This window comes from Parambassis ranga, chromosome 16 (assembly GCF_900634625.1).
Source record: "Parambassis ranga chromosome 16, fParRan2.1, whole genome shotgun sequence".
NCBI lineage: Eukaryota > Metazoa > Chordata > Actinopteri > Ambassidae > Parambassis > Parambassis ranga.
In genome coordinates this window covers 22,394,831-22,417,329 of record NC_041036.1, presented here as the reverse complement: position 1 = coordinate 22,417,329, position 22,499 = coordinate 22,394,831, and the positions used below count along the sequence as shown (strand labels likewise).

Sequence of the window (22,499 nt, the reverse complement as noted above, 5' to 3'; positions counted from 1 at the left end):
AGCTGCACTGATCTTCTATCTATTGTCATGCTGTACGTCCTCTTCCCTGAGCATTATCAGCTCGTTAGGCCAGGTAACCACGACTGTGCTCACAATTACAACTGCATTGTCAACCTTTTGTGTGTGACGTGCGCTGCGTAGGAGGCCGTATGAGGAGTTCTGCACACACACGTCTCGCGGAGTTAAATAAAATTGTCGACCAGTATAAGAAGAATAAAATGTTTATTCTATTTAATTATAATAAATGCATACATTTTTCACAATTCCTTTTTATTGTCCTCTCTGTTTTCCTGAAGTTTTAAATTTTCCTAATGACAAAATGACAGGAGAGCACACATCATTTATTCAACAATTCCTTCAGTCATCAAAATAATGGGTTAAAGTGGATATATGTGCTAAAATTGGCATAGAGCAGATGTATTGCAGATTTATTGCTAGTGATCAATGATCAATCAGACTGACACATCATGAATGTTCAGCTGCAGTCTGACCCAGTGAAACACTGACCAAACCCACAAGAATCATAAAAATGTTACTGCACTATTACCTATCGAAGGCTGTGTTGTGTTATTTCCTGTAAGGGGATCCTTGATGCATAGACATAATGTTCCATTAATTTCTCAAAAACCCAAGTTCAGTTTTTTGTCAACCTTGAAAGGCATGAAGTTCCTCTTGACTGAAACCCAGCTGCTTCAACAACCTGCAAAATAAGGGGAAAGGAGGTTCAGATAAGCAGACTGTACACTGTACATACATAAAAATAAAGGGAACACTAAAATATATCTTCGATCTTTTTCATTACATAGTGAAATACATTGAAAACAAATACATTACATAAAAATGATCAAAAATTATGATCCCATGGAGGTCTGGATGTGGAACCATACTCAAAACAAAGTGGAAAATCACATTACAGGCTGATCCAACTTGAGTGGAAATGACCCTCCCTACAACGCCTGGGCATGTTCCTGATGAGGCAGCAGATGTTGTCCTTAGAGATCTCTTCCCAGACCTGGATTAAAGCATCAGTCAACTCCTGGACATTCAGTGGTGCACTGTGGCATTGGTGGATGGACCGAGACATGATGTCCCAAATGTGCTGGATTGGATTCAGGTCTGGGGAACGGGCAGGCCAGCCCATAGCATCAATGCCTTCATTATGCAGGATCTGCTGACCAGTGGTAATTTTGTTGACAAATCATTTTCGTCATTGTTTTCATTAACAACCTTTTTTTGCTGATAAAAATGAGATGATAACTAAATAAATGCCGTAAACGAATAAAAACAAGAAGAAATTATTGATGGAAACAAGATCCAATCAGAGCAAATTTTGTTTGTGGAAGGGAGGGACGAATCAGGAGACGGCGGCAGAGAGCCAATCAGAAGTGCTCTCTCTGCGTAAGGACGTTACCCTGCGATGCTGGAAGAAGGCGTACTCATGCATGGTAACACAAAACAGGAGAAGAACAGACACATGGACACATTTGATGTCAAGACAAACAAGACGGTTTGTGGAGCGACTATCAGCGGTAAAAACACAACAAACCTGAAGCGACATTTGCAGATGAGTCATCTTAACTTCCGTTCATACACGTGACAAATCTATAAATGAAGACACCGCTGCTGATGGTTTTACAGCATGCGCACTGTTTCTAAGCTGTCACTGAAGTGTTTTGCTGTAGTTATGGAGGATTCATGAAGAAGGTCATGACTGAACAGTGTATTCAGGGAGAGCAGCTCACTGTTCACTGGTGCTTTTGTGAAAAGGTCATAGTAATTAAATAAAGAGGTGTTTGTTTCAAATAACACAAGTTAAAGCTGTGCCTGTTTTTATTGCACTTCAAACCTTAATTATTTCATGAAAAAATATATATCATAGAATTTTAGTTGACTAAATCCACAGCAGATTTAGTCGACTAAAATTATTTGATATTTAGTCGACTAAAACAGACTAAAAGTTAAAAAATGTTGATGACTAAAATGTGACTAAAATCAAATGACATTTTAGTCACAAGACTAAAATAAAAACTAAATCAGAAATTGCTGCCAAAATTAACACTGCTGCTGACACACTTCAGCCACATGAGGCCTACCATTGTCATGCATCAGAAAGAACCCAGGGCCCACTGCACCAGCATATGGTCTGGGTCTGAGGATCTCATCCTGGTACCTAATGGCAGTCAGGGTATGTATGTATCGATCTCAGCAGAACAATTCTGCAGCATTGACATTGAACTAACTGTTAACTGTTACAATGATGCGATTCTACCTGTAGCTGACGTGAGTGTGTGTTTATGTGTCTCCACATTGGTATACATTTTTGAAAATTGGTGCACTCTTAAGGGATTCGGGACCAAAAGTTTTCAAAAATGCAGCACTTCGTCATACGGTTTGGCTGTGGCGCCACCACGAAGTTGGGGGGTGGGGTGGGAGGGTGTGTAGAGTTAGACTACTATAAGGGTTCAGAGTCCTCTTTTTTCTTTGATTTGTGTCCTAATAAAAATGTCGATAGAATTAATTATGTGCATTATAATGTCCTCAGGTTGGCTAATTAAGCTCGCCCCCACCTCTCTCATTTCAGTACAGAATCGGATGGCTTTGGATATGTTATTGGCAGAGAAAGGAGGCTTCCCATATAACTTAGTTTTGTAGCTGACTCTCTCTCTCTTGTTTTTCTGCTCTCTGGGGATAGCGTAGGTTGGTATGAGATGGTCATAAATTCAGACTAAGGACAGCAGCACCTTTGCCCCAATAAAAGCCAGATTTTAAAGGAATGTGTTTTTCTCCTGAGTGCCCAGTTTATGGTCACCCCTAGATCAGCCTCACAACCTCACAAGGCAGTAAACTAATGGTCTATTCGCTGTATGACCCACGGTCTGCAGGGGGGGCAGTAGATGCCCCTGTGGGCCGGCAGGCGGGAGTTCCCAGGGGTATATCAATGTGTGAATTCCATGTCCAGTTGTTGTTGTTGCGTTGTTCGTTGTTGCTGCATGGTTGTTTGTTCTTGTTGGTTGTTCTGTTCTTGTGTTGTTCTTGTTTGGTACTTTGTGTCTCAACAACCCAGAGCTCTGTGACTCAGAATCTGCCTCATTGTTCAATAAATTGTAATCTTGAGACCAGAATTTATCCGCTCCTTCCTCATAAACCAACTAAGGAGGTGATCAGAAGGAAACCAGAGGATCTTCACCCCGACAACCCGTATGCCAATTTCTTTTTATGTCAATGTGGCCCCTGAACCAAAAAGTTTGGGCACCCCTGCTCTATACTGTGACTTTATACACCTCTCATTAAACAAACACACATGATGCAGTTGTCAGCCTCATTAGGTTGATTGCTGCAAAGGTGCTTTCATTTTTCTATTTTCAACTATTTAACGTTTAAACTATTAAGCCCCTTTTCTTAAATTATTAGCTATTATTGGAATTAATGCAGAATTTTCTCTAAACTCCTTAAACTTTGACCTTTACCAACTTTTTCATACCTAAAGCTACAGAAACCAACTGTCATTTTATTCTATTCAGCTATTCTTCTACATGTAATCCTGTATTGACTATCTGTAAACTGTTTTCACCATTCATATGATACATTTTTTAAAACGATATTTACATTAAAGTGAATGGAGGAGCCTTTGAATATTACCTACCTTAAACTTGTGTCTGTGAAGGCTGCAGGACCACATATGCACACATAGCATTTTGACCCCTCTGGCCTGATAAGAAACTCATCAAGCAGGTACTTGTCCACCTGACCTTTCTTTCCAGTCCAGCTTTCACAGGGCTCAGAGAGGACATACTCCACCTGAAAGCTGAAATTCAAAAACAAATTGTGATGAAGATGAAGATGTAAAATTCTATTTATTGATGACAACAGCAGAGCCCTCTACAGAAATGCAGAACCCTATGCGTTGGCATGATATGTACCTCCAAAAAATTGTAACTATGCATTGAGGCAATGTAGACTGCAAGTGCTGCCATTGGTTGGCTTGGTAGGAATATATTTCTGCTATTTCAGGCTAGGCTATTTTTGAAAACTTGTTGACTATGGATGTGATTTTGGACAATAGACATGATACACTCCCTCTTGGTTGCAAAGAAAGCAAAGAAACCTGCCCCTACTGTTATAGCGGTGAAATGCACTGCGACAATAACCCAACACAGAAGTTTGAAGAGTTCATGCTGACTTTTGGTATTGCTGCAAGGATACCATCCAATTCAGAGGAAAAATCTGACTTCAGATATGTTATGGCATCAAGAATGTATACTATAGCAGCCACACACAGGGAATCTGTAATGTGCATGTACAGTGTATAAAAAAGCACCCAGCAGCATTCACATGAATGTAGTCAAATAACAGGATGGCAATAATATTAGAGTTTAGGTAAAGAAATAGCAGGACTGCAGAGCCTTGACTATGCAAAAGGTAGCTCTCACCTGGTGCTGAAAATGCTCCCAGTTTAGTGTCATGATTGACACTCATGGCTGCACTAGATCAAAATCTACTCTACTAAATACTAAGCAAAGGGTCTGAATACTTATACTTCAGTATAGTTGTTTGGATCGTTTCCGCCAATTTTGTTTCACACAAAAATAAAAGCGAGACTCATTTCTGTAGTAAAATCCTAATTATTGGACCATTTTCAAGGTGGTAAAAAACATACATTTTGATATTTCTGCATTTAGAAGAAGTTGCAGATGGTTCTTGTACTTTATCAAATGCAAGTTGTAAATACTGAAAGGCCTCACCAAGAGTGCGTGCTTTGCAGTATATAACAGTGTCATCATAGGAAAGCATAGAAATGACAATTGAGTTAGGAATATTCTGTCCAAGAGTATTTATGTAAAGTAAATAATAAAATAGTGAATAATAAATGGGCCCAGCACAAAACACTAAGGGATGCCCTTGAGCCCTGAACAGCCTGGGTTCTGCTTGTTGAGAAACACCAATAGCTAAAGGAACTTTGTTCATTTACACTAACAGTAGGGCTGGGCGATATGGCCTTTTACTAATATCCCGATATTTTTAGGCCATCTCACGGTACACGATATATATCTTGATATTTTGCCTTAGCATTGAATTAACAGTTCAATGCATGTAATACTGCCAGTATGATCTATATGTCTACATCAAAACATTACACCACAGACACACCCCCCTGTGCTCCCGTAGGTTAAAGTGGGCTCAGCCCTCCTCCACCTGTATCAACAACATGGCAGCCAGCAGAGAAGAGCTCGCCCCTAAAAAATGCAGTTTGGAAGTGTTTCAGTTTTGCGGCATCAGAGCCAGAAGCCAGTGGCCTTTCAAACTTTCTATCATCTATTCTTACAGTGCTGCAAAGATCTTTAATTACACAGATGTCTCACTCTCTCCCGATCGCCAGCATCACTGCGTGTTTGCGTGTGTATGTAGTTGCGTGAATAATCGAAGGAGTGAGAGGTCTTACCACTAATACAAGTTCTTTAAACAACACACGAGTTTTTGGCCCATGACAACAAACCACACACACAGCTGAGAGTTGACAGACAGAGGACTGTAGTCTGATGCTGGACTGAGAGTGTAGACTGGAAGCTGCTCGCTGTGTTTTTATAATGTCCTTCAATCATGATGCCGGTGCACTGGCTAGCTAGCTAGCTGCTGTCTGCTAAAATAAGTCCTCCATCCATCACGGGCTGATTAACATTAAACCCCATGGAACCTGATCATATAGCCTTTCTTTAGTCCACACGTGAAGAGTGGGTTCTGGATATCCGCAGTCAATCTGAGATTCAAGTAAGCTAATACTTCCCTAAAACCAGCAAACCAGCATCTTATCTTTAAAGGATGCCATCTTACTGTGGATGAAAATAACATGTCATTTGCAAAACACTGTGCAACCACAGCTGGTTGTGACACAACTTTGTTGTGCTGCATGCATTCATAACAGAAAGGGAGTGCTTCAGTGGAGCAGTTTCCATTTTTTGTATTTACTGAAGAATATCAACAAACCGCCAAGTACTTGTGAGTATTTTCACATTCTCCAAATTCTGACAAGAAGTTCCTGCAGAAGTATCTTCACAACTACAGTGAGGTCAACAAGTATTTGATCACCCTGTGATTTTGCAAGTTCTCCTACTTAGAAATCATGGAGGGGTCTAGAATTTCAGCATAGGTGCATTTCCACTGTGAGAGAGAGAGTCAAAAAATAAAAATCCGGAAATCACATTGTATGATTTTTTAACAATTTATTTGAGAATTGCTGAGTCAAAATCTTTTTTAAGTCAAACAGTTCCCGAGTTCTTTACCAGGTTTGCACACACTGCAGGAGGGATTTTGGCCCACTCCTCCACACAAATCTTCTCTAGATCTGTCAGGTTTCGGGGCTGTCACTAAGCAACACAGTGTTTTAGCTCTCTCCAACAATTTCCTATTGGATTTAGGTTTTTGGGTCATTGTCATGGCGGAAGACCCATCCTCGACCCATCTTTAATGCTCTAAATGAGGGAAGGAGGTTTTTGCCCAATATCTGGCAATACATGGCCCCGTTTATCCTCTCCTTAATAAGGTGCAGTCGCCCTGTCCCATGTGCAGAAAACACCCCCAGAGCATGATGCTACCACCCCCATGGTTCACTGTAGTTATGGTAATATTGGGATGATACTTATCATTCTTCTTCCTCCAAACACGGCAAATGGAGTTAAGACCAAAAAGTTCTATTTTGGTCTCATCTGACCACATGACTTTCTCCCATGACTCTTCTGGATCATCCAGATGGTCCCTGGCAAACTTCAGACGGGTCTGGACATGGGCTGACTTAAGCAGAGGAACCCTCCATGCCATGCATGACTTCAAACCATGACGTCTTAGTGTATTACTGATAGTAGACTTGGAAACGGTGGTCCCAGCTCTCTTCACGGCATTGACCAGCTCCTCCTGTGTAGTTCTTGGCTGATTCTTTACCATTCTTAGCTTTATTGATACCCTATGAGGAGAGATCTTCTGTGGGGCCCCAGTCCAAGGGACATTGGCAGTCATGTTTAGCTTCCTTCATTTTCTGACAATTGCTCCAATAGTTGTTCTTTTTTCACAAAGCTGCTTGGCAATTGCCCCGTAGCCCTTTACAGGCATTGTGAAGGTCTGCAATTTTGTCTCCTGTCTCTTTTGACAGCTCTTTGGTTTTGCCCATGTTGCTACTTAGACTTTGCCTGATTGTGGGGTGCACAGGTGTCTTTATGACAGCTAATGACCACAAACAGGTACTACTAAATTGGAATCATGAGCAGAGTGTAGCTGGACTATTTAAAGGCAAAATAACAGGTCTTTGAGGGTCATAAATCTGGCTGATCAGCAAGTGATAAAATACTTATTTGACACGGTAATTCACAAATAAATTGTTAAAAAATCATAAAATGTGATTTCCAGATTTTTCTTTTTAGATTCTGTCTCTCAGTGGAAATGTACCTATGGTGAAAATTCTAGACCTAGAACTTGCAAAATCACAGGGTGATAAAATACTTATTGACCTCACTGTATGTCACAGGACAGCTTGTGATTATATTGTAATTTTTTTTAAACAGACACACAGCTGAAGTACCTTTCATTATTAGCAGCCAGATCATCCAGCTCATGACGTGACAAAATATCCTCCTCCCGTCGGTTAAAAAAGAGCAGCTGGGTTTTTCTGAAAACACAAACAGGATAGATGTTATCATTTAGAGTGTCAAGAGAAAGTACATGAACCCTTTGGAATAACCTAGTTTTCTGCATTAAGTTGTCATAAAATGTGACCCAATCTACATCTATATTACAAGAACAAACACAATGTACTTTACCTAATACCACACAAACAATTATAAGTCAGTGTTTCCCCCACCATTAGTATCAAGATTCAAAATTCAAGAAGGTTACACTGAGTAATGAAATTCCTACTTTCTGAGTTCCCTTGAATTATTACGGGGTGGCTTGGGCCAGGGACACAAGTGAAGATGGGTGTAAGCTGGTGGGCACATGCTCTTAGCACCTGGACCTGCAGCCTTCCTTGGGTTCACTGCATAGACAACCGCCTCGTCTCATATCTCAGAGATGCAGTGGAATGACCTCAAGAAAGCCGTTCATACCAGACAGCCTCAGTATATTGCTGAGCTGAAGCATTTCTATTTGGAAGAATGGTCCAAAAATCCTTGGTCAGGTCTGATCAGCAGCTACTGGAAGTGCTCCGTTATTGCTGCCAAAGGTTCGAACAGCTGTTAAATCCACGGCTTTACTGATGGTTTCCACCAGCATTGTAAATGCTTAATGGATGCATGCAATAAAGACATGAAATATTATAATTGTTTGTATCGTATTAGGTAAAGCACATTGTTTTTGTCTGTTCTTGTGACTTAGATATAGATCAGATCACATTTTATGATTAATTCATGCAGAAAACTAGGGAATTCCAAAGGGTTTACATACTTTTTCTTGCCACTGTATGTAGTGAAATAATAATTTAAAATGTGGTTCTTTTAAAACTGTAAACTAAAAAAATGATACTTCAAATGACAATACATATTGATCACTGGGGTTCCACCTGAATGTTTTGTTTCAGAGTCTTTTTGACAGTCCCCACCTGATGGTGCTCATGTCTTGAAGGGCTAGACGGATGAGGCGAGCCATGGGTGTGAATCCTGTGCCTGCCGCTAATAAGTAGAGGTTTGTGACATCACGAAGAGGACGGAGACTGAAGGTACCTTCTGGGCCACTAACAGATATATGGTCACCTTGAAAAAAATACATATTTTATTAGTACAGTATTAGGACACTATAATGGAGAAGTGTTTGGAGTGTAATGCAGTGATCTTGAGTAGGCAAAAAGTGAATCCTGTAACACATCTTGCACAATAGCCACAGAACCACAACTGTCTATTAAATAGCTTCAATTACTGAAAAAACATGTAGAATAAATGTAGCCACTAATCTATGCTATTGACTGTTTATGAATGTATTCATTAACGTATTACTATTCTGATGACACTTCCTTAAGCAGAAAGGAACAGAATACACACATTAACAAATACTACATTGGTAATAATACAAATGTGTTTGAGTGTAAATCAACTAACAAATAAAATAGAAAATTAAATAAAACAAATACACATTTAAACCGCATCAAAAATGTAGTTTTGGAAATTTTTTGAAAATAATTTGCTATATTTACAAAATTATCTCCATGAAAAAATGTTACCGTGTTACCTACTGGAAAACAGACCCAGGTGCTTCTGATATTGTGACCATCAAGGAGTCCATATTTATTCACAGTCTATGTCTGGAGTAGTAAACCCTGTGTTCCTGGGAGTACACCACGGAAGTGTGGCTAGTGGTGCAATGAACCACGGTTGACTGACGACGACCGAAAAAAAGGCAACACAGCAACTCATCACCGGTTAATTATTTTTGAAGATGACATGCCCCATATTGCACTTTGTTTTTATACATGGACATCTTAATTTCAAAGATTTCATTAGTGTTCTGTTTTTCAAATTACTCAATGGGCAAATGTTTTGAAGTGTTTTAAGTCTGTGTCAACACTGTTCAAGCAATGGGTATAAACTGTAAGTGTTCCAAAAAAAAAAGACAGCATTTGTCTTATATTCAGTCCGGTTTTTTTCCTTTTTTGCTGAACAGAAAAAATATCTGAACCATGCCTCAAAAAGTGTGACCCAAATTTAACCGTGAGCTTTGTAATCCGTTGTACCCCTACTTGTGGCAATGCCTGGTTGTGACTTACCAATGTGCATACTGTTGAGATATGGGGTGAATACTCCATCTGGGTAGATCTTGATCATGAGATACAGATCTAATTCCTTTGAAGAGTGGCAGATAGATGTGGCCAGATTCTGATCCACTGGAGTATATGGCCTCACTACCTCGGTATCTGGATACAGTTAAAGAAAATCATTTATCAATATAATTCAATTGAATTGAATAAGAGGCTGCTGCTTCTATGCTTTTGACTATGGCAGCTGGGCCACCTTGCCACCAAATTTGATCAAACATAATCTGATGTGCTGGTCGGTTAGCCTGCAGCTTAACACAAAGGCCTCCTCTCTTGTCTTGTTTTTGCTTCCATTTGCGCCTCTTGCCTTGTGTATCTGTGTGTATTTTACTTACTGTGTCTCCCTCCTTGTTGATTGCCTGCCCTGCCATATTGTGTCTTACCTGTGTCTCATTGTCTCCCCTGCCTTTGTGTATTTAGCCTTCACTCTGCCAGGTTCTCTTGTGAGTTACCTTGTGTTTTTTTAAGTTTCTAGTTTGTTCCCTGGGTATTTTTTCACCCGAAATTTTGACACTCTCACCTTAATATCATAACTTACGGTGGAGTGAAGTCAGACACAGCTAGCGTAATTGCGTACTTGCTCTGCTCATCGTCGTCATCACTTGGCATTGCCAAGTGTATGTGCATATTAAACTCATCTACAGTGAGGTCAATATGTATTTGATCACCCTGTCCACCCCTCCAAAGACTTTCTATTGGATTTAGGTCTTGAGATTGGCTAGGCCACTCCAGAACCTTGATATGCTTCTTACAGAGCTACTCCTTGGTTATTCTGGCTGTGTGCTTCAGGTCATTGTCATGTTGGAAGACCCAGCCTCGACCCATCTTTAATGCTCTGACTGAGGGAAGGAGGTTTTGCTCAATATCTAACAATACATGGCCCCATTCATCCTCTCAATACAGTGCAGTTGCCCTGTTCCATGTGCAGAAAACAACCCCAGAACATGATGCTACCACCCCCATGCTTCACAGTAGGGATGGTGTTCTTGGGATGATACTTATCATTCTTCTTCCTCCAAACACGGCTAATTGAGTCAAGACCAAAAAGTTCTTTTTTGGTCTCATCTGACCACATGACTTTCTCCCATGACTCCTCTGGATCATCTAGATGGTCCCTGGCAAACTTCAGACGGGTCTGGACATGGGCTGACTTAAGCAGGGGAACCTTCTGTGCCATGCATGATTTCAAACCATGACGTCTTAGTGCATTACTGATAGTAGACTTGGAAATGATGGTCCCAGCTCTCTTCACGGTATTGACCAGCTCCTCCCATGTAGTTCTTGGCTGATTCCGCACCATTCTTTTTTTTTTTTTTGTAACTTTTTCTTTATTAGTGTTTTGCATATATAGACAATGAACAATGAGAACACCATGGGTGTCATATTTACAGTCAAGAGATTCTGTTACACATACATCCTGGCCTTACATCATGGTAAGCTTGTGGCGCATACATGGTCCATTTTTCCCAGCGTTCAGTACACTTCTCCAACTCAAGTCGTAAGACAAAGGTAAGTCTTTCCATACAATAAATGTCACTAATGATCCTGTGCCACTGATCCAATGTTGCGGGGAGTAATTGTAACCATTTTCTAGTTACGGCTTTTCTGCTTCTACTTGCCAAAAGTACAGTGGGGAAAAAAAGTATTTAGTCAGCCACCAATTGTGCAAGTTCTCCCACTTAAAAAGATGAGAGGCGCCTGTAATTTTCATCATATGTATACCTGAACTATGAGAGACAAAATAAGAAAAGAAAATGTAGAAAATCACATTGTAGGATTTTTAAAGAATTTATTTGCAAATTATGGTGGAAAATAAGTATTTGGTCAATAACAAAATGTCATCTCAATACTTTGTTATATACCCTTTGTTGGCAATGACAGAGGTCAAACGTTTTCTGTAAGTCTTCACAAGGTTTTCACACACTTTTGCTGGTATTTTGGCCCATTCCTCCATGCAGATCTCCTCTAGAGCAGTAATGTTTTGGGGCTGACGCTGGGTAACACGGACTTTCAACTCCCTCCAAAGATTTTCTATGGGGTTGAGATCTGGAGACTGGCTAGGCCACTCCAGGACCTTGAAATGCTTCTTACGAAGCCACTCCTTTGTTGCCCGGGCGGTGTGTTTGGGATCATTGTCATGTTGAAAGACCCAGCCACGTTTCATCTTCAATGCCCTTGCTGATGGAAGGAGGTTTTCACTTCAAAAGATATTTATCCTTTAGTGGGACTGTTTCTGGTATTTTGCCGAGGTATAACGTAACAAAAGAGTAATCTAAACCCAGACCCATTATTTTATTTATCTCGGTTGCCACCTCTCTCCAGTATGGCTGGATTTTCTCACAGGCCCAAAAAATATGGAAGTGATTGGCCATATCACCCCCACATTGCCTCCAGCAGAGGCCTCGGCTCTGAATGCCTGTTTGTAATGCCGTTATTTTAGGAGTTCTAAAAAATCTCACTATGTTTTTCCAGCTGAATTCCCTCAATAGTCGTGAATTTGCAATGGTCGCTTGTGTCTTACATATGTTGGCCCAAGTCTGGTCTGATATTTGTGTTCCTGACTCCCTTTCCCATTTTTGCTTAATATATATTGTTGAATGAGTTTTAGAGGCTTGCATAACGCAATATATCCTTGAGATCAGATTGTTATTATCTTTATTTTGGTATGCATCCTGTAATATAGAGATCAGATTATATTCGTTCCCTTCACTGGTTTGTAATTTTTTATTATAATAGTCTCTGGCTTGCAGGTACCTATGGAAATCCTGCTTCTCCAGTCCAAATGTGTCTGAGATTAACCCATAGCTCTGGAATTTGCCATTCGAGATGAGGGAACAAAAGGATGTGATTCCTTTCCTGGCCCATCGTTTAAAACCTTTGTCCAAACTAGCAGGTTCAAATTCCGGGTCATATGGCACCCAATTCAAGACCCTAGCTTGTTTCTCTAGCTGTAACTTCCTCAAAACCTTGAACCATATTTTTAAAGTGAATAATGTCCATTGGTTTAAACTGTTGTAATATCTTTCAGCTTGGCCTTTATTGCCTATTAAAAGTCTGTATTGGGATGTTTATCTGTGTGATTTCTAGAGATTTCCATTTGGATTCATAGTTTGGAGCACACCAATATACTAAAGGTTTCAATTGTGCTGCATAATAATAATCCTGTAGACATGGAACAGCTCTGCCTCCCTTCTCTCTGTTCAGCTGGAGTGTCCTGAACTGGACCCTGGGCCTTCTGTTGTTCCAAATAAACCTTGAAATCCAGACGTTCCACTCATCAAATTGTTTTTGAGGGACCTCCAAGGGCAGTGATTGAAAGAGATAAAGAAGCCGTGGCAACAAGTTCATTTTAATTATTTCTATTCTATTACTCATATCTAGTGGGAGGAGGGTCCATCTAGAAATGCCAGATTTGATTTCTTTATTAATAAGGCCATAATTATTTTCAAAAGGTTTTGACATATCTTTACATAAATTTATTCCTAAATATTTTAGTTTGGACGAGTCCCATTTAAAATTATATTTCTCCTTTATATCCGGGTGAGGTGTATAATTAAATATGAGGGTTTGTGTTTTTTGGATATTTAACTTGTATCCAGAGTATGAGTTATATTCTCCCAGTAGGGACATCAATTTAGGAATACTAGAGTCAGGATTTGTGATGAAAAGCAGGATATCATCCGCAAACATACAAGACTTATGTTCCTCTCCTCTAATCGTAATCCCCTTTATTTTGGATTCCTCCCTAATTGCTTGGGCCAGGGGTTCAATAAATAACGCAAATAAAGATGGACTCAGGGGACATCCCTGGCGTGTCCCTCTTTCTAAATGAATAGTTCGTGACAAGTGACCGTTAACTCTAATCCTAGCTGTTGGAGAAAAGTACAACGCTCTTATACAGTTAATAAAGCCTTCCCTAAATCCAAATCTTGCAAGTACCCTATATAGATATTCCCAACCAACCGAATCAAATGCCTTTTCGGCGTCCAAGCTGATCAAAATTGCACTGAGATCTTCTGATATAATATGACCCAACAATTGTAATGTTCTCCTTACATTATCATGTGTCTGTCTATTTAATACAAAACCTGTTTGATCAAGATCTACTAACTCTGGGACGATGGCCTCCAGTCTCTTAGACAGAATTGAAGCAAATATTTTGTAATCTACGTTTAAGACTGATATTGGTCTATATGAGCTGCATTCCTTTTTATCTTTTCCTTCCTTCGGGATAATAGAAATAACCGCTTCTTTCCATGATTGGGGATTTCCCCCATCCTCAGTGTATGATTAAAACATTTAAGCAGCACAGGTATAATGTGATCTTTAAATGCTTTATACCATTCGGACGGGTATCCGTCTGAACCCGGAGCCTTATTAGCTTTCAATCTTGAAATCGCCTTATTCAGGTCTTCTGCTGATATCTCAGCCATAATTTCTTTATTCTGTACTTCTCCTATAGAGGGCAGATCTAATGATCTTAAAAAGTTCTCCATTGTTGTAAAGCTTGTCATGGTCGGTTGGGTATATAAGTCTTTATAATATAATTCAAAAGCCCTTTGAATATCCTTTGGTTCACTACAAAGTTCTTGAGTCTTGGGATTCTTAATCTTATAAATTGCGTTCTTTCCCTGTTGTTTTCGTGTCCTCCAAGAAAGTAATTTCATTGCTCTAGGACCCGTTTCATAGTATCTTTGTTTAGTAAATTTAAGTTGTCTTTCAATTTCCTCTTCATATATACCATTTATGTCTTGTTTGATTTTATTCAGTCTAGTCAATATCTGAGGATGTTTTTGTTCAGCGTGTCTAATTTCTAATAACTTCATTTCCTCTTGTAGTTCAAGGAGTCTCCTCTGTTTCTCCTTTTTCCGAAAAGCTGTAAGGGCAATAATTTTCCCGCGAATAACCGCCTTTGCCGCGTCCCACAGAGTATTTGGAGACACCTCCCCATTATCATTATTTTGTAAATATGATTCAAACTCCTGCTGAATTTGCTTCCGTACCGTTTTGTCATTTAAAATATTTGTATTAAGTCTCCATAATGTATTTCTCCGTTGATTAGTCAAATGCAGGGTTAGATACACTCCAGCATGGTCAGACACGTCCCTAATCCCTATTGTACAATCCCTAACTCTATGCCAGTCTGATTTATACATGAATAGGTAATCAATTCGTGAATAAGCTACATGGCTTGGAGATTAATAAGTGAACTTTTTTTCTCCTGTATGACCCTCCCTCCACACATCAATTAAGTTCAATTCTGCAAGCATCTTCCTGACTAAAGTGGCGTTTGGGCTTTTCTTTTGGCGTTGATTAGATGTATCCAGCTTAGGTTGAAGATGAACATTAAAATCACCCCCACAGATCAAAATTCTCTGTGTTTCCAGGACTATCAATTCAAATATTTTCTTAAAAAAACTTTTTTTGCTCCCTGGGGGGGGGGCATACACATTGAATAATGTCACTTCTTCGTTGTCTAGTTTGCCCTTTACCAAAACAAATCTTCCTTCCTTGTCTTTCACTTCTGAAATAAACTCAAAATTAGCAGCATTAGAAACTAATATAGCCACACCCCTTCTACGACCTGATTTATGAGATGAGTAATAGGTATTTTGAAAGCCAAACTTTTTAAGTTTTTCGTGTTCTAAGGAGGACAGATGAGTCTCTTGCCAAAAAACTACCTGTAGCTTCTCTCGTTTCATTTTGGCTAAAATTTTACTCCTTTTAATAGGACTGTGCAGCCCGTTAACATTTAGCGTAACTATCTTATATACTTGATGATGCATATGTATTTTTCCACCTCAATACTCTTGTATGACATTACCCATGTTAACTCGAACAAGAACAAGAAACAACAGAACCAACAAACAAACAAAGACTTCCAAAAGTCCAAAGTTAAAATAGAAACTTAAATTGAGAGGGACTCCTCGCATCCGTTGAGGGCCTCTCTTCAGTATCAAAAAAGATACACCGCGCCAGTAGCATTCTTTTCAAGTCAGTTTCTCCATAAGGGGAAGAGGGGGGGGGGCGTTGGACCAAGCATGGCTGTGTGGAGCTGTTTACCCTCAGGCACGTCACTCATCAGCGGCAGATGCTCCCAGTGAAGTATGTTGAAAGCTCCGTAGTCTCTCTCGAATCCGCCCATAATCCACTACCTGTTTGTGGCGGTCCGCACCTGCCTTCTCCCACGTTGCCTTTCTCCACTGCTTCAGCGCTGCAGGGTCTGCCTCCTTTACAGTCTCCATAGAGAAGCCTCTCTTCTTTAACTCTTTGGCCGCTTCTGCCGCGCTCTCATAGACTTGGATTCCGCTATCAAAAAACACCTTCAGTTTAGCTGGGTGTGGAGTTTGGAAGCGGATTCCTTTGGCTTTAAGTTCTCTCAATATCCCCGCGTACGCCTTTCGTTTCTTCAGTATCTCGGGGGGATAATCCTGATCAAAATAAATCCTTTTTTCCTTGTAGCGGACATCTTTCTTTCTCCACGCAGAGTGCAGAACCTGTTCTTTCACTCTGAACTCCTGGAAGCAAATAACCAGTGATCTGGGCGGCGTGTCTTTGGGGGGTTTTGGGGCAAGTGCCCGGTGGCAGCGCTGTATTCCAAGGTCCGTATCTGCGACCGGCTGGCCAACTTCTGTTTTAATTAGCCTCGTTACAAACTCCAATAGATTGGGCCCCTCTGATTCCTCTGGTATCCCGTATATACGGAGATTGTTCCGGCGCGAGCGTGCCTCTAGTTCAGTCAGTTTAGCCTGCAGGGTCTCTTGGTTCTCTAACGCCTGGGTGAGGGCCTCCTTCACTGCTGTGTCCCATACTTCCATGTCAGCTATACGCTGTTCGGCCTCCGTCATTCTAGCTATGGTAGTCTGTAGCTCACCTGTAGCTTCCTGGAGTTTCTGATTGATTTCTCCCCTAAACTCGTTCAACTCCTTCCTCATGTCTTCACGAAAGGAGAGTCGAAAGTCACTCATTTGATTTTTAAGATCCGACCTGAGCGCTCGAACCTGATTGTAGATATCCTGCATAACGGGGTTAGCTTCTTGCTCATCAGCGTCGCCATTATCCTCATGGCTTTCCTCCTCGCTGTGTGTTTCTTCGACTAAATCCCCTTTAACGCGTCTTGAGCCTTGTTTATATTTAGTCTTCTTATATTTATCCCCTTCCATTTTAAGTTACAGTAATTTTCTTATCTCTTTATGTACTTCAGAGGGGATAGAAAAGCAACCGGTTAGGAGCAGAGATTTTAAGCTGCCATTCGCCTCACACCACCGGAAGTCTCTCCGATTCCGCACCATTCTTAGTATCATTGATACCCCACGAGGAGAGATCTTTCGTGGGGCCCCAGTCCAAGGGACATTGACAGTCATGTTTAGCTTCTTCCATTTTCTGATAATTGCTCCAACATTTGTTCTTTTTTCACCAAGCTGCATGGCAATTGCCCCGTAGCCCTTTCCAGCTTTGTGAAGGTCTGCAATTTTGTCTCTTGTGTCTTTTGACAGCTCTTTGGTTTTGCCCATGTTGCTACTAAAACTTTGGCTGATTGTGGGGTGCACAGGTGTCTTTATAGCTAATGACTACAAACAGGTGCTAATAATTTAGAATCATGAGCAGAGTGTAGCTGGACAATGACAGGTATTTGAGGGTCAGAAATCTTGCTGATCAGCAAGTGATCAAATACTTATTTGACACAGTAATTTACAAATACAATTTAATTTACAAATTGTTAAAAATCATACAAAGTGATTTCTGGATTTTCTCTCACACAGTGGAAAAGCACCTATGCTGAAAATTATACACCCCTCCATGATTTCTAAGTAGGGTGATCAAATACTTATTGACCTCACTGTATATAGCACTTCTGACACTGTGTCATGTTCTTAACTTAAAACAATATATAATTATAATAAGACAAGTACTGAACCCAACAGTGTGGTAACGCCAAAGACATCTTTATGACTTCTTCTTTATGACGCAGCACTGTCATATGGTCTGGCTGTGGCGCCACCACGAATTTGACCCTTCACCAACGCACAGGAAATAGATGTATTTGTGGCTGTATCTCCCACATAATTCATCTTATGTGGATGAAACTTTACAGTCATGCTGAACATCTGACTGCACGCATTGATATGCTCATAAGCTACAGTCACTGTGCCACCACTGGCCGGATGACCTGTCTTTTGTTTTGGTGTACTTTTCTGCCCTGCAGACCACAGCTCATGCTGGTACCGGGGGACAGAGGACGTGGTACAATAGGGGAGGCAGCGGTTGCGTGTCCCACAGAGCTTTAATGTACTTTTTATTTAGCACCCAAACAAACAGATAGCACAGCACAGGACAGCCAGGATTCACTGGTCCATCTGAAAACAGTGGACACAATGTGCACATCTTGGACAGAGGGGACAGATGGTCTATGTATGTATCTATGTATGTACACTCAACAAAAATATAAACGCAACACTTTTGTTTTTGCTCCCATGTTTCATGAGATGGACTTGAAGATCTAAACTTCATTCCAGATACACAATATTACCATTCCTCTCAAACATTGTTCACAAATCTGTCTAAATGTGTGATAGTGAGCACTTCTGCTTTGCTGAGATAATCCATCCCACCTCACAGGTGTGCCACATCAAGATGCTGATCTGACATCATGATTAGTGCACAGGTGTACCTTAAACTGCCCACAATAAAAGGCCACCCTGAAATGTGCAGTTTGTTTCTGCTTGTTCTGAGTCTGGGGACTCAGAACCAGTCAGTATCTGGTGTGACCACCATTTGCCTCATGCAGTGCAACACATCTTCTTCGCATAGAGTTTATCAGATTGTCTATTGTGGCCTGTGGAATGTTGGTCCACTCCTCTTCAATGGCTGTGCGAAGTTGCTGGATATTAGTGGGAACTGGTGCACGCTGTCGTATACGCCGGTCAAGCACATCCCAAACATGTTCAATGGGTGACATGTCCGGTGAGTATGCTGGCCATGCAAGAACTGGGACATTTTCAGCTTCCAAGAATTGTGTACAGATCCTTGCAACATGGGGCCGTGCATTATCTTGCTGAAACATGAGGTGATGTTCATGGATGTATGGCACAACAATGGGCCTCAGGATCTCATCAGGGTATCTCTGTGCATTCAAAATGCCATCAATAAAATGCACCTGTGTTCTTCGTCCATAACAGATGCCTGCCCATACCATGACCCCACCACCACCATGGGCCACTCGATCCACAACATTGACATCAGCAAAGCGCTCACCCACACGACGCCACACACGCTGTCTGCCATCTGCCCTGAACAATGTAAACCGAGATTCATCCGTGAAGAGAACACCTCTCCAACGTGCTAGACGCCATCGAATGTGAGCATTTGCCCACTCAAGTCTGTTACGGCGACGATCTGGAGTCAGGTTAAGACCCCGATGAGGACGACGAGCATGCAGTTGAGCTTCCCTGAGACGGTTTCTGACAGTTTGTGCAGAAATTGTTTGGTTATGCAAACCAATTGTTTCAGCAGCTGTCTGAGTGGCTGGTCTCAGACGATCTCGGAGGTGAACCTGCTGGATGTGGAGGTCCTGGGCTGGTGTGGTTACTCGTGGTCTGCGGTTGTGAGGCCGGTTGGATGTACTGCCATATTCTCTGAAACGCCTTTGGAGATGGCTTATGGTGGAGAAATGAACATTCAATGCACGAGCAACAGATCTGGTTGACATTCCTGCTGTCAGCATGCCAATTGCACGCTCCCTCAATGCTTGTGGCATCTGTGGCATTTTGCTGTGAGACAAAACTGCACATTTCAGGGTGGCCTTTTATTGTGGGCAGTTTGAGGTACACCTGTGCACTAATCATGATGTCAGATCAGCATCTTGATGTGGCACACCTGTGAGGTGGGATGGATTATCTCAGCAAAGCAGAAGTGCTCACTATCACACATCTAGACAGATTTGTGAACAATGTTTGAGAGGAATGGTAACAGTGTTAATTTTGGCAGCAATTTCGGATTTAGTTTTTATTTTAGTCTTGTGACTAAAATGTCATTTGATTTTAGTCACGTTTTAGTCATCAACATTTTTAAAGTTTTAGTCTAGTTTTAGTCGACTAAATATCAAATAATTTTCGTCGACTAAATCTGCCGTGGATTTAGTCGACTAAAATTCTATGATATATATTTTTCATGAAATATTTAAGGTTTGATTGTGCAATAAAAACAGGCACAGCTTTAACTTGTGTTATTTGAAACAAACATCTCTTTATTTAATTGCTATTACCTTTTCACAAAAGCAGCAGTGAACAGTGAGCTGCTCTCCCTGAATACACTGTTCAGTCATGACCTTCTTCATGAATACTCCATAACTACAGCAAAACACTTCAGTGACAGCTTAGAAACAGGTCGCATGCTGTAAAACCATCAGCAGCGGTGTCTTCATTTATAGATTTTGTCACGTGTATCTTTGAACGGAAGTTAAGATGACTCGTCTGCAAATGTCGCTTCAGGTTTATTGTTTTTACTTCTCCTGTTTTGTGTGACCATGCATGAGTACGCCTTCTTCCAGCATCGCGGCGCAACGTCCTTACACAGAGAGAGCACTTCTGATTGGCTCTCTGCCGCCGTCTCCTGATTCGTCCCTCCCTTTCCACAAACAAAATCTGCTCTGATTGGATCTCGTCTCCATCAATAATTTCGTCTCGTTTTTATTCGTTGACGAAAGTGTCAATCCATTTCGTCTTCGTTTTTGGCACCGTGCGTTTTTATTTAGTTATCGTCTCGTTTTTATCAGCAAAAAAAGGTCGTTAACGAAAACTATGACGAAAATGATTCGTCAACAAAATTAACACTGAATGGTAATATTGTGTATCTGGAATGAAGTTTAGATCTTCAAGTCCATCTCATGAAACATGGGAGCAAAAACAAAAGTGTTGCGTTTATATTTTTGTTGAGTGTATGTACTAGGGGTGGAAAGGTTCACTAAATCCACGGTTCGGTTCGTATCATGGTCCTGAGGTCACGTTTCTGAAATACGCTATTTACATCCCGCTCTGTGAGCCATGACGGAACCAGCGCCAGATTTGCGCACGATTGAACGCAGAGTGCTGTGGGTCTCTCTGCGTTCTGTATATTACGAGACGCCGCCTAGCAGTTTGGAGGACAACAAAAAAGCCGGATTAAGCCAGACTGAGCGCGGACACGCGTGTGTGATAGCCAGATTTGAAAATAGGTCTGAAAGTATCCAGCTTAAACGCTATCCGGATACAATCCTACTCTAGCCGGATTGACTTTTTCCGGTGTGAACGGGGCCTATGTGAGGTAGTTATGTGAGTTTCATGGAGGTCCACCTACAGATGTGCTAAGCAGATAAAACAGAGTTGCTAATATTTCAACTTTTAGGAAACTTTTGGGCATAACCTTAGTCTTTGCAGACAAATGATGCATTATAAAGTTCTAAAGACTTGCATTTTTGAAAACGGGTGGGCTCGGGGCCTTTACACTATTCTCTGCTCTGGCCTTAAAAATGAACAAAAGATAAGAGTGCTTACCTTGATTAAGGGACTTCAGGTAGACATGTTTTCCAACAGGTACATGCATGACAGTCCCACGTGGCATTTGCAGTCTGAATACATAGGTGTTGTGGTTGACTTCAGTTTTAGACACCAATACACAATCCCGATAGAAGAAGGCTGTAACATAGAGATCAAGGGTGTAGGTTTATTACAATTTTTCTTGGGGTTTTGGGTAATACGGGCAAATAAAGCAAGCTGTAGAGAAATATGGGGTTAGTGAATTTCAAAATGTGATGTAATGTGTAGTGTGAAATTAGCAAACAGAAACAAAAAAACAGAAAATGAAACATTGAAAGTTATTTTCAGAATGAACATGCCCTTACGGAATGTAAACATAACTTGTGCCTCACAGATGAGAGCTTGCAATCCTGCTTAAAATCAAAGTGTCACAGCCCTGATATGGGCATGGTGTGCAGTGAAGTTCAGGAGCAGAAATCACATTAACCAGAAGAAATATTTTAATGAGCTATTTTAAAAATATATAACTAATGTAGTTGTGTTTCATATTCAGGTTGATGGCTGACTGTCGGTTGGACCGCCGTGTGAGAAAATTTACAATAATGGCACACTGAATTTTACTTTTATAAAAATAACACTGGCCCTGAACACATAAAACTCAGATTCCCAACCAGAACAGTAGCAGAACTGAAGAAGCCACTTGGGGGAGTGGCGAAAGGTCTTCAAAAAACAATCCTTGCGTCCAGTTGCCTCGATTTAAACTCTTTGTTTGAATTTCTTTTCTTTTGATTAAGAAAGACAGGAGCTGAGAACCTTAGTTGTTTTGTTTGTTACCTTGGCACTGCTCACCCTGAAGTTTTCTGTTGCCTTGGTTTGTTTGTAAATAAACTTGTAAATATTTAATTGGTCATTTTGTGTTTCACACCTGCCATACTTTTATAAACTCCTCCTAGGGAATTCGACAGGGCTGAAAATTTGTGAGCTCACTCTTAAGCCCATAAAGACTAAAACTTCTCCCACATACCTCATCCTAAGTGGATGAAAATAATAGGGCATGATTAGCCTGTTATACACACATACCTACCTAGCACACCTACTGGCAGCATGAATTGTGTTTTGGCAGATTTTCCATGTTACACAGCTCGTATTTGAACAAACTCCTCAAAGGGAAATATTCTGATAGAAACATTCAGAAAGTC

General features: G+C 40.8%; 1 protein-coding gene across 3 annotated transcripts in view; it reads right to left on the bottom strand.

The window, feature by feature from the left end:
• Positions 1-203: 203 nt before the first annotated feature.
• The window catches only part of cyb5r4 (cytochrome b5 reductase 4), a 39,585-nt gene continuing 17,289 nt past the window's right edge, over positions 204-22,499 (bottom strand). For all 3 annotated transcript variants that reach the window (XM_028426276.1, XM_028426275.1, XM_028426277.1), the window contains 6 exons: positions 21,319-21,459; positions 9,740-9,886; positions 8,582-8,732; positions 7,568-7,654; positions 3,644-3,805; positions 204-700 (listed from right to left, as the gene is read on the bottom strand). In XM_028426276.1, coding sequence (XP_028282077.1) covers positions 646-700; positions 3,644-3,805; positions 7,568-7,654; positions 8,582-8,732; positions 9,740-9,886; positions 21,319-21,459 — 743 coding nt within the window. In that variant the 3' untranslated portion in view covers positions 204-645. The remainder of the gene's footprint in view (positions 701-3,643; positions 3,806-7,567; positions 7,655-8,581; positions 8,733-9,739; positions 9,887-21,318; positions 21,460-22,499) is intronic.